General features: G+C 44.0%; 1 protein-coding gene across 1 annotated transcript in view; it reads left to right on the top strand.

Moving 5' to 3' along the window:
• LOC106819046 (low-density lipoprotein receptor-related protein 1-like) overlaps positions 1–12397 on the top strand; it is a gene marked incomplete at its 3' end in the record, with an annotated part of 34907 nt that overhangs the window by 17862 nt on the left and 4648 nt on the right. Inside the window, 11 exon segments of the mRNA XM_014823706.1 lie at positions 279–310; positions 533–722; positions 1693–1815; positions 2238–2315; positions 2318–2397; positions 3115–3240; positions 4321–4354; positions 6397–6519; positions 6889–7010; positions 8598–8727; positions 12053–12178. Of these exon segments, the coding sequence (XP_014679192.1) occupies positions 279–310; positions 533–722; positions 1693–1815; positions 2238–2315; positions 2318–2397; positions 3115–3240; positions 4321–4354; positions 6397–6519; positions 6889–7010; positions 8598–8727; positions 12053–12178 (1164 nt within the window).

Genomic DNA, 12397 nt, shown 5'->3' with positions numbered 1-12397 from the left:
GACTTTCAACTATTAAGTGTTAACTAATTAGGTTCTACTAGTGAGTGGGTAATGTGATAAGTAGATACTGTAGGTACGTGCATTGATTATGCGTAATTAGGTGTAAATGAAAATGTATGCTGACATTGATAGAAGATACGACATGAAATGATCTTCACACGCGAACGCACACATGCACGCACGCACACACACACACATGCACACACGCACGCACACACGCACGCATGCACGCACATACACACATGACCTCATCGTTAACGATTGCTTCGTTATCGCAGGTCGTCTATTCCGGCGCGGCCCTGCAGCATCCGTACGATTTCGCCATCTTAACGCGCACGCACACGCACACATGACCGCATCGTTAGCTTCGTTATCGCAGGTCGTCTATTCGGGCGCAGCCCTGCAGCATCCATACGGCCTCGCTGTCTTTACACGCACTCACGCACGCACGCACGCACGCACGCACGCACACGCAACCACGCACGTACACACTACCTCATCGTCGTTGTTAACGATGGCTTCGTTATCGCAGGTCGTCTACTCGGGCGCCGCACTGCAGCATCCGTACGGCCTCGCCGTCTTCGACACGTTCATCCTGTGGACGGAGTTCCGCGACGGCAAGATCATGCGACTTAACCTGCTCAACGGATCCGTGGACGTGTTCCGGGAGGAAAGCCCCATGCTGTATGAGATACGCATCTACGACCCCAAGCTGCAGGCCGGTGAGTGTAGGTAGAGGGCGCTCTATGAGATACGCATCTACGACCCCAAGCTGCAGGCCGGTGAGTGTACGTCCGGTAGAGGGCGCGCGCGCTGTATTGAGTACGCATCTACGACCCAAGCTGCACGGGCCGGTGAGTGTACGGTAGAGGGCGCGCTGTATCGAGATACGGGTTGTACGACCCCAAGCTGCAGGCCGGTGAGTGTAGGTAGAGGGCGCTCTATGAGATACGCGTCTACGACCCCAAGCTGCAGGCCGGTGAGTGTAGGTAGAGGGCGCTCTATGAATACCGGCTGTGTACGACCCCACGCTGAAGGTCGGTGGTTGTAGCGGTAGATAGGGCCGCTCCTATGAGATTACGCATCTACGACCCAAGCTGCAGCCGGTGAGTGTAGGTTTACGAGGGCGCTCTATGAGATCGCGTGTACGACCCCAGTGCAGCCGGTGGTTAGGTAGAGGGCGCCGCTGTATGAGATACGCATCTACGACCAAGCTGGCAGTGTCGGTGAGTGTAGGTTAGAGGGCGCATGCTGTATGCGAGCATACGCGTCTGTACGACCCAGCCTGGCAGCGCCGGGAGGCCGGGGAGTGTAGGTAGAGGGCACCGCTGTATGAGATACGTGTTTACGATCCCTCAAAATCCTATCCTTGAAATTGAGTACATGTCTGTCTTGTCTGAAATGGAATTACATTTGCTTTGGAGCATTTGTTCTCTAATAATAAAAAATAATTAATAATACGTAATATATAATTGATAACTATAGCTAATCACTAAAGAAAAGAACAGCGAATATATTTGAAACAGGAATTTTTTTTGGATTTTTATTTTTTTCATGTAATTTATTATATTTTTTTTTGAAATTTGATTTGATTTTTTTTTGGGATTTTAAAATTTGGAAATTTGGATACTGTCTTGAAAAAACCCACGACGGCGACGTTTGCATCGTGTGCGGGGTTCATCGTGTTTTCAGGTAGCAACGCGTGTGGTGACAAGTACGGTGGATGTGAGTACTTGTGTCTGGCGACGCCGGATGGCACGACGTGTTCCTGTCCTGATAACGCCGTGCTGAACACAGATGGCAAGACATGCACAGGTGAGAACGGGACTCGGTGCAACATCTATTAACGTTATATTACATGTATTTTACACGTATTAGGTGTTTGTGCGCGTGTTAACATGCATTGTTTCAATGGAAATGTGCATGTTTGTACTTACATGTTATATGTGTATATTATACAATTTATAAATACTATAAATATTTTGCTTAGGTTACATTCTATATATATATATATATGTATATATATGTATATATATTATATATATATATATATATACACGTATATGTTTTTGTACGGTGCGTCATTTTAACTATAAATACTAAAGTACTATTCATGCACCTGTAACCACTTCATCTGTTATTACGCCGTACATACGCACATATATATATATATACACACACACACACGCACGCACGCTATGCACGCGCAGTACACGTTATACCGCGGATCGTTGCAGTGGACACGGCTAAGCCGCGCCCACGGCGTCGTCGCGATGCGAGGAGAGCGAGTACGAGTGCAAGAAGAGTCACTACTGCATCCCCGCGCGCTACGTCTGCGACGGCGACAACGACTGCGGCGACAACTCCGACGAGGACACGACCGCCGGCGGCCGTGCGGTAGGTGGCGCCACCGGCGAGCGGCGCGCGTTAACGCGAAGATTTGAGACGGTGTCGCCGTGCGCTCGCAGCGATGGGTCGTCGGAGGTTGTGTGGGAAATCTTTTTTTTTAATAAGTATTCTGTGAAAATAATCGTAGTAATGTGTAGTGCATGAATAATATTACCTTTCCTTTCTTCCTACTGTCTCTTTTCCCGTCTGATTGCCGTACTAGAAAGCAGTAGCCACTAGCATAGCAGTAGTAGTAGCAGTAGCATTAGCAGTAGCAGCAGCATTAGCAGCAGCAGCGGCAACAGCAGCAGCAATAATAATAATAATAATAATAATAATGTGCGCTCGTGCGACTGTAGTCTAGTCGACCATAGTTCTACGCTGGAACACTTGACCACACCGAGCAATAATAACCTAGTAATAATAATAAAAATAATGATAACAGTTATTACGTTCACGCCACTACAGTCAACCACAAGTGAACGCTTGAGCACTCTGTACGACCACACTGTAGTGTAATAACATAGTAATAACGAATGTATCAATAATAATAACAGGAGTCACATAAATGTGTAATCATAATAAAAATAACAAAATAAAATAATGTTATTAATTTAAATTAAAATTATAATAAAAATTTAATAAAATAATAAAATAACAAAACATAAAAATAACAATAATATTAACGATAATAGTATCATATAAGGTGCGTTTGTGTGATTGCAGTCGATCATAAGTGCACGCTGGAGCACTTCAAGTGTAATGACAACCGCTGCATCCCGCTACACTGGCGCTGCGATGGAGACGAAGACTGTAAACACGGAGAAGATGAGGATCCACAGCTGTGCAGCAGTGAGTCTCCTCCTCCTTCCTCCTCCTCCGCATCCTCATTCTTTTCATCTTCCTCCTCCTCCTCCTTCCTCCTGCTCCTCCACCTCCCTCCTGCTCCTCACCCTTATGCTCTTCTTCCTCCTTACTCTTATCCTCATCCTCCTCTTCTTCTCTTTCCTCCTCGCCCTGTATTCTCTTCCTTCTCCTTTTCTTGTTCCTCCTCCACCGCTGCTCTCTCTCACCTGCTACTCCCTTCTCCTCCTCTTCTTCCCTCCTCCAGAATGAAGAGCAATTATCCCAGTCACTATTTCCTCCTCACGTTCTTTTTGTAGATAATTTTAACAATCTTGTTACCTCGTGTATGTTTATTAGTGGCACCATGAACATATCTACACTACATCCGTACGTATCTAGTATAGATTTAGTTCATGGTGGCACTGATGTGTCTATGCATCGTGTACTGTTCTTACGTTTAATACTACTGATAGAATGCCGGCTATTTTATTAGCTGGATGACTCTATTCGTAATGCTGTCTATTTTAATGTCTAATTAATCTATTAGCAGAACCTGCCTCTGAAGACCAGCAGGTTGACTTTAAAATCAAACAGTTTTTACTCTTATAAAAGTTTTTTAGTAATTGGGATTATGAATTTTATACTGGGGAAGGGTGGAAATATAAATGGTCTTTGAAGACAGGTGGCTCTATTAATACGTATGGGTAACAAGTGTTCACATTTGTACGTAGAGTGGATTATTTATTACGTGTATTTTGTTTTTTGTTTTTTGTTATCGTGTGTTAATTTGGGACACATTTCTACGTTTGCATTTGCATGGATGTATGAGATGTATCAGCAATTAGTTTGCACTTACGGTTTAGAAAATGTCGTGTACTCATCACATTTTCCATCCATTTTCTACCACAGTTCAAACTATTATGTTTAATAATTAATCACTTATCACTTGTTAATTACTCATCACGAACACGTAGTAATTATGAAATGATCGCCATTTTACAATTATCACATGTTTGCGATGCTCTGCATTTTTTATTTCCTGTTGTCGATTAACCCTTAGCTCGAACGTAACCGCTGTCATTTCAGATGTTCTTTCATCCGGTAAGCTGTGCTGTGGTTGGTAAGACGTGTGACTTTGCTTAGCTTATGCCCGCCTCCCTATGAAAGCCTTTCCTCTTCCCTTTCCTCGGTACACCGCGAGATGGATGTACGGCAGAAGTTAAGAGGAGTTTTGCAGGGTTTTAGCTGCAGTATGGTCATTGAGACGAATAAGATCATATCAGAGTTGTTGAGTAGCGCGCAGGGACCCGTTGTCCGAAACAAAATTAGTCTTAACGTTAGTTTTAACATGGACTTTTTTCTCGTAGACCGTTTACAGAAACGCGGTGAAGTTTACATAATTGAATTTTCATGGTTAATGGTTTCAATGTTAACTTTATCTCTTAGACTGTTTACAAGCTGTTAACTACTTCTCTACAGACTGTTTGTAGTACTGAAACTGAAACGTGGTGAAGTTCGCATAGTTTTCGAAGTCAGTTTCTCAGCAGCTTACAGAGGTTCAATCAGCGAAAAAAAAATCAATGTTAAGACTAGTGTTAAGACTTGTGACTGGTTATTTTGTTTCTGACAACGGGCTCCGGAATCTCTCACTCGCTGCTTGTCAGTTCGGTTTGTCACACACTATAAGCAGGGGTAGAAATTAACTTTTGAACAAGGGAGTCCAAGCGACTCCCTTGGGACTCCAAGGGACTCCTCTCAAAAAGAGGGAGTCCGCGGCAAAATGAGGGAGTCCGCAGTGTGAAGTTCAAAACTAAAGATATTAACAATAACGCATCTGCTTATTTTTAAGATTCATGCAGTTGCACGTCTGCCGAATTTTCTTTGGACATTTGCTGAAAAAATATGGTAATTCTGCGAGGCCGTGCTCTGAAACTAACTAGTTTAATAGTATAGCAGAATTTTCACACGGACTCCTGCATAATCAAATCGGGGAGTCCAACAGTAAATCGGGGAGTATTTTACTCCGGACTCCCGTTAATTTCGCACCCTGGAGATATTTCAAAATTTCAAAATCAAATAAAAAAAAATCAAATCAAATTTCAAGAAAAAAATCTAAAGTTAAATGAAAAAATCAATAAAAAAATCAATGAAGTTTCAAAAAACAACGACGTTAATTTCGCACCCTGCTATAAGTGATGACGTGTGCGAGTGCTGCAAGGAAAGCTTATAGTACACTAGCTTACGACGTTGGTTTCGCCGAGCCCCGCTTACATCGGTTTAGAAGTAGAATCTTGCTAGCAGGCCCGTAGCTGGGTGATCTCAGTGAGGCCTGTAAGGGGTACCCGCTGGGTCTTCTGGTAAGGGGTCTGTCCAGGGGAAAAATTACTTTTTTTTCACAGGAGCTTTTTTTCAAGTCTGTGGGAAAAATAGCTCTTGTCAAAATTTTTACGGGAGCTATTCTGAGCCTCACAAGAGCGATTTCGGAGGTTTGAAGAGCAAATCGGTCATCGCTCCCGTGTATTTTTTACCCTGGGTCTGTCTGTTTTCGTACGAGGACAGCACTGCCTGAAAGTGTGACAAATGTAAACGCGCGATGTGTTTTGCCGCGGGGGAAAATTGTAAAAAGAAGAAGAGTGGTGTTGTTCCTGTTTAAACCTGCCTGAACCTACCCCCCACCTCCTACGGGTCTGCAATGTTACTGCTTTGTTCTGCATGATTTCGCAACATGGCTCTGTTATTACTGCAAAGATTCTACTTTCAATTTCTTATGATATGAGTATATATAATAATTATGATATTATATTGATATATATATATATTATGATATATCATACTCAATCTTCTCGAAAAATAATTTTGTGCTTGCACGTGCATGCATGCCTTTATTATTGTTGTTGTTTAGTTAGCCATTACTTGTTAATTAATTTGTTACTTGGTAATTAGTCGTAATTTGTCTGCACGGTCGCGCGACATCTCATTTTCTGCTCGTTAATGGCACTGCAACGTCTCCTAAACTTCACCGCACGTTTTGAATACTTTCCTGTCGTACTGGCGATCAAGTTGCTTGGCAGTAATCGCAAACTCGCGATCAGTTCCCGTGGCGGCGCGTGGCTCCCCTCTTGCAGACGCGTTTAACTCTTTGCTCGCCGCTCCGTCGCACAGATACGACGTGCAGCCCGAGTCACTTCCTGTGTACGGAGAGCGGCCGTTGCATACCGAGCTCGTGGCGATGCGACCGGGAGCCAGACTGCGGTGCAGACGACGTGTCAGACGAGGAGAACTGCGGTACGTGGCTCCCCCTGTTGGTGATAAACAAAAATAATGATAAATATGTGTACATATAAAAAAAAAATATATATATATGTGTGTATATATATATTATATATATATATTAGGAGGCAAGTGTTCTTGTCATGTAACATTGGGACAAAGATTGCTTGGATTTTTTTATTCTAGTAACTTTCCGAAGCGCAAATGCTTTGCTTCAACGTTGAACTTGAACGGAAAGTGTTATGACTAATGTTAATATTAAACCGTTTCCGACAACGGCCACCTTATGGGTTAAGATTAAAAGTCCTCTCTGATAAATCTCCCTGGTAGATTAAGATCGAAAGCCCTATGACAATGCCCCCTGGTGGTGTTCGGCTGTTACAGAGCAGGGCACGTGCGGCCCGATGCACTTTGCGTGCCGCAACGGTCACTGCATTCCCATCTACAACGTCTGCAACAACGTCAACGACTGTGGCGACGCCAGTGACGAGGTCATGTGCCTACAGGTCAGTGCTACGTTGAATATTTCGTACAACAAAATTTGGAAATTTTGAACAAGGGGGATCCCTGTTCATGAATCGGCGAAACATCGTAAAGAGTTGTGACTGCCATATTGCCAAACTTTTGAGACTAAAATAAATAAGTGTAAAATAAAAGTGTGGTGCCGTGTAAATGTCACGATATTTTTCGATAGATGGTCATTTATGTTTTTCACAGATAACGGCCTATACAGAATAACGGTTATACATGTTATCAGGAGTTAATGAGACAAAGGAGTTTGACACGGATTTGGTACTGATTTCACTACATTTTTGTCATACGAGTTCGATTTGAATAAAAATACAAATGTATACAAACAAGAGCTTTTTTTTGTTTACTGGTCCTTATCTTCTGGTAGTATTAACCTGTAGCTTCCTTCGTTTTGACATAAATCGTACTTTTGCACGACATGGTTTTCACGTTATTTACTGTCGTGTGGCGAGGCCAAGACGCAAATTCTCATGCACAGCAACTCGAAGGAGGCACGGCAGAGATCGTGTCTCCCGGACGTTATCTCGCGAAGAAGTTTTTGTTCGGCTAACAAAGCCGGGTGATGACGACGTTAACTCTCGCCTTTATCACATACTATTGGTGATGATAAGTAAGGTGTAAACACATGCGTTTGCCTGCAATTGCACAGTAACGGTTGCTATGCAAAACACGTGCAAAAAGCTACAATCAGCTGGAGCGTCAATTTACTCGCTAAGATTCATACACGTCATTTCTCCGCGGGTGAAGTAGTTCAGATATTTTACCAGCGCAGCGTTTATTTAAAAAAAAACTGCTGGATTCAACCATAAAAACAAGGCATTCTAACTATAGTTTAAATGTAAAATAGTTTTAATTTTTAAACCCAGCATGGGCACAACGAAACTTAATTTCTAAGCGCATTTTCTGCACTCGGCTAGACTATACGGCGTAAATTCCCTGCCGCGCCTCCGAGTTGCTGTGCATGAGAATTTGCGGTTTGGCAAAGCCACATGACAGTAAATAACGTGAAAACCATGTCGTGCAAAAGTATGATTTATGTCAAAACGAAGGAAGCTACGCGGTTTTCTAATACTACCGGAAGATAGAATAAGGACCAGTGAACAAAAGAAGCTTATGTTTGTATACATTTGTATTGTTATTCACATCGAACTCATACAACAAAAATGTAGTGAAATCAGTACCAAATATGAGTCAAACTCCCTTGTCTCATTAACTTCTGATGTTATTAGATAGTCCGTGTTCGTATGATATTATCTTTAATTAAATTTACTCGTTAAGGTGCTATTACATGACAATGATCATGATTATAATATTTCGAAGAATATCTCTTTAATTAATGAAGGAAGGTTTTCCTTAATTATTCTACGATTTATCATGAAATAAACACCTTCTCATTAGCGTGCTGGTACGTCTTCTGCTTTGCATGTGAGCGTGTTGTCGGTGTGTCTTAAAGAGCATATATATATATATATATGTACACTTCTTGTGTGTGCGTGCGTGCGTGTGTGTTTGTGTGTAAAGATATATATATATATATATATATACGCATACTTCTTGGGCAGGAGTGTGACAACGCGACGGAGTTTCGCTGCGGTGGGGACCCGGACAAGCCGTCTCACTGCGTTCCGCTGGAGCAGGTCTGTGACGGGGAGTACAACTGCAACGACCGGTCCGACGAAGAGCAGGACTGTGGTGAGCTGCTGCTGCTGCTGCTGCTGGGGGCGAACCTACTATACCTATGCCGGGGTGAAAAATACAAGGGAAGCGATAAGGGATGAGCTCTTCAAACCTCCGAAATCGCTGCCGTCAGGCTCAAAATAGCTTGCGTAAAATATTTTACTGAGAAAGAGCTCCTGTGGGGAAAAAGTAATTTTTTTTCTGACTAGGCGTCAGGTGTGCTGCCGGCAATTCCCTCTGTTGTTAGTCTCTCCAACCATGCCAACTGTTACACAGGGTAAAAAATACACGGGAGCGATGAGCGATTCGCTCTTCAAACCTCCGAAATCGCTGCCGTGAGGCTCCAAATAGCTTGTGTAAAATTTTTGCCTGAGAGCTATTTTTCCCACAGACTTTTGAATAAGAGCTCCCGTGAAAACAAAAGTCATTTTTTCCCTGACTACGCGTCCGGCAATTCCCTCTGTTGTTAGTTTCTCCTACTGGTAGTGTAGTGAGTCTTCACCCCCCCCCCACTGCAGTGGTATGCTGTGTGGGGGGGTGAAGCTACTATACCTACACACTGCACATCCTCCTGCAGCTCTTGCTGCCAATGTTGTTGGGTTCTATGATAGTGTTTTAGTTTCCCTTCAATATCATGTAGTCGTAGTATATTGTAGTGAATTGTCCTCGTTGTAGTGACTCCCTCTTTATTGTAGTGATTCATCCTGCCTCTATGTAGTGGCTCTTTCTCTTCCATTGTGGTGACCTCTTTCTCTTCATTGTGGTGACTGTTTCTCTTCCATTGTGGTGACTCTATCTCTTCATTGTGGTGACTATTTCTCTCCATTGTGGTGACTATTTCTCTTCCATGTGGTGACTTATTCTCTTCTATTGTGGTGACTATTTCTCTCTTCTATTGTGGTGACTATTTCTCTTCCATTGTTGGTGACTCTATCTCTTCCATTGTGTGTGACTCTTTTCCTTCATTGTGGTGATCTTTCTCTTCATTCTGGTGACTCTTTCTCTTCCACTTGTGGTGACTATTTCTTCTTCCATGTGGTGACTCTTTCTCTTCCATTGTGGTGACTCTTTCTCTTCCATTGTGGTGACTCTTTCTCTTCCATTGTGGTGACTCTTTCTCTTCCATTGTGGTGACTCTTTCTCTCTCACTGTGGTGACTATTTCTCTTCCATTGTTTGGTGACTCCTTTCTCTTCCATTGTGGTGACTCCTTTTCCTGCATTTGTGAATTTTTTCTCTCTATTGTAGTGAGTCACCCACCCAGCCATTTTAGGGATTGCACCCTTTTACACTTGCCTTATTGTGCTGCGGGACCACCGACCGTCATGTAGTTTTTCTAATATCTCTCCCAGCAGTTAGTTCTTAAATTAGGAGCGTTCACTGCTAACCTTGCACTCTGGTTGCTTTTACGATACGCAAAGTGCGGAATGTGTAATCGATTTCTCAAGGTCATCTCAGGACACGAATTGACCGCATTTCGTACGCGGACACGGTTGGTACTGGCACGCGACAGAACTCGTTGAATAGTAATAGTGGCCCGAAATAGTAACCCGGTGCGCTTGCCCTGGTTTAGATTCCGGTCCCTCCGCTCTACTCCCCCTCTCCACGACTAGATACTGAGTCAAGTGCACCTGTCTCTTTCTACTGCTCGACCTAGAACTGTTGTTAGTGTGGTGGATCACTCTGTGCACGCATCCTCGCACACCGCGACTTCGTTTCATTGTCATCTTGTCGACGGTGTGCACTGCCCCGGCCCTCGCCTCCCCCTCCTCCCTTTCCTTCCCTCTCCCCCTTTCCCTCCCCCTCTCTTTGTCATCTGTCTCCCCCTCTACGACCTGCATCCTGTGTCAAGTGCATCTGTCCTCTTCGTCGTCCTAGAGCTGTTGTTAGTGACGTGGATCGCTCGGTGCACGCATCCCCGTCTCTCTGTCCGCTCGCTCGCTCGAGTCACAATCGTTGCCATAGCACTCCCGGCCTCTGTTTGTGCCACATGCAGATCGTTTCGGGAGTTGCATTCATGAGAACACATGGGGAGGAGGAGCAGTGGGTGCAAACATACCTTGGTACACAGTTTGACCCCCTCTCCCTCCATTGTAATGACTTTCTACATCCTGGGAGGGAGAGGGACCTTGGGTGGGGAGGGGGAGGCAGAGGGTGCAAACACACCGACCGCACGCGCAAAGGACCTGTGTCGTTGTCATTGTCGTTGTCCTGGCGTGGGTGCACGCGTCCTCATTAATCACTGCGGTGCACGTGTCCTAGCGCGTCCGCTGCGGCCGGTGCAGACGAACGGACGCAGTACACCTGGACTAGTGTGGGTGCACGTGTCCTTGTTGACCCTGTAACCCAACACACACACCACACACACACGCGCACCTCCCCCCACTTAGAATTTATGGTGATGCATGCTGGCTGGCTGGGAGGGAATGCCCAGTGGGTTCATTCGAAATCAGAGATTCCGGAAAGCTGAAGAAATTTGGAGAGAATTCCGGTGCACACGGACGGGGACAGTTCACCTGTACGAGCGTGTGTTACTGTTAGGTGCACGCGTCCTCGTCGACCCTGTTAGCCTCATTTCCCCCACCACTCGGAATTATTGATGACACCTCCACCCAGAAATGTTGGTGATGCATCATGCTGCACTGTTTACTGGAGAATGCCAGGTGGGTTTTTGTTCAAAATCTGAAATTCTAGGAAGCTATCTTCTCATCGCGGTACTTTTCGCATGTCTTGGCTGTGCGATTAGAGTACGGGTTGGGTTCGTCGGTTACACTTGAGGCTTTTAAAATTAAAATATAATTTTTTTTTAATTTTTAGTAAATTTTTGAAATTTAAAATTTGATTTGTTTAAGTGAATTTTAAATGTGTTAAAATTTCGATAACAAATTTATTTCAAAATTTATTTTTTGATGACCATTTACTCGATTGAGTGGGAAAGTGAAATGAGTAGTAAATAAGGCAAATATGTAAATATGTAAATATGTAAACAATGTAAATATGTAAAAGTAACAATAATTATAGTAAGTAAATAGAAGTAATAATAAACATAAGAGAAATAATGAATATAGTAAATATATGAGAGTGATAAAAAACATAATGAGTAAATGAGAGAAATAATAAATATAGTAAGTAAATAAGAGGAATACCACATATAGTAAATAAACGAGACTAACGACAAACATAGTGAATAAACGCGACAATAGTTAGCTCACGAAATCGCTATCTCTCCACAGATCGCGTGTACGCGGGCTGCGAGGCAAACCAGATCCTGTGCGACACGCAGCAGTGTGTTAGAGACTTATGTTAACCATGACTAACCCATCCATCGCTTCTCTCCACAGATCGCGTGTACGCGGGCTGCGAGGCGAACCAGATCCTGTGCGAGACGCAGCAGTGCGTGCCGGACGCGTGGTGGTGCGACGGACACGACGACTGCGGCGACGCGTCAGACGAGGGAGACCAGTGCAGTGAGTGTCGGCCATGCGTAAACAAGAGGCTGTCCTTCGGAGGGGGGTGAATGGATGAGAACATCGACATGAACCCTCTCCGCTGACAACACGCGGGGGTGCTTGAGTGTCCCCCGACACCAAGGGCAGAGATGCAAACCACTACGATTTATCCGTATTTTATACGAATTTCTGTTACTTTTGCACCACTATGACCAGTTTGTATCAAACTGCGAATTT

Source organism: Priapulus caudatus, unplaced genomic scaffold (assembly GCF_000485595.1).
Source record: "Priapulus caudatus unplaced genomic scaffold, Priapulus_caudatus-5.0.1 Scaffold2778, whole genome shotgun sequence".
In the NCBI taxonomy this organism is placed as follows: Eukaryota; Metazoa; Priapulida; class Priapulimorpha; order Priapulimorphida; family Priapulidae; genus Priapulus; species Priapulus caudatus.
The sequence above is the reverse complement of the archived record's forward strand: the minus strand, read 5'-3'. Positions and strand labels throughout refer to the sequence as shown.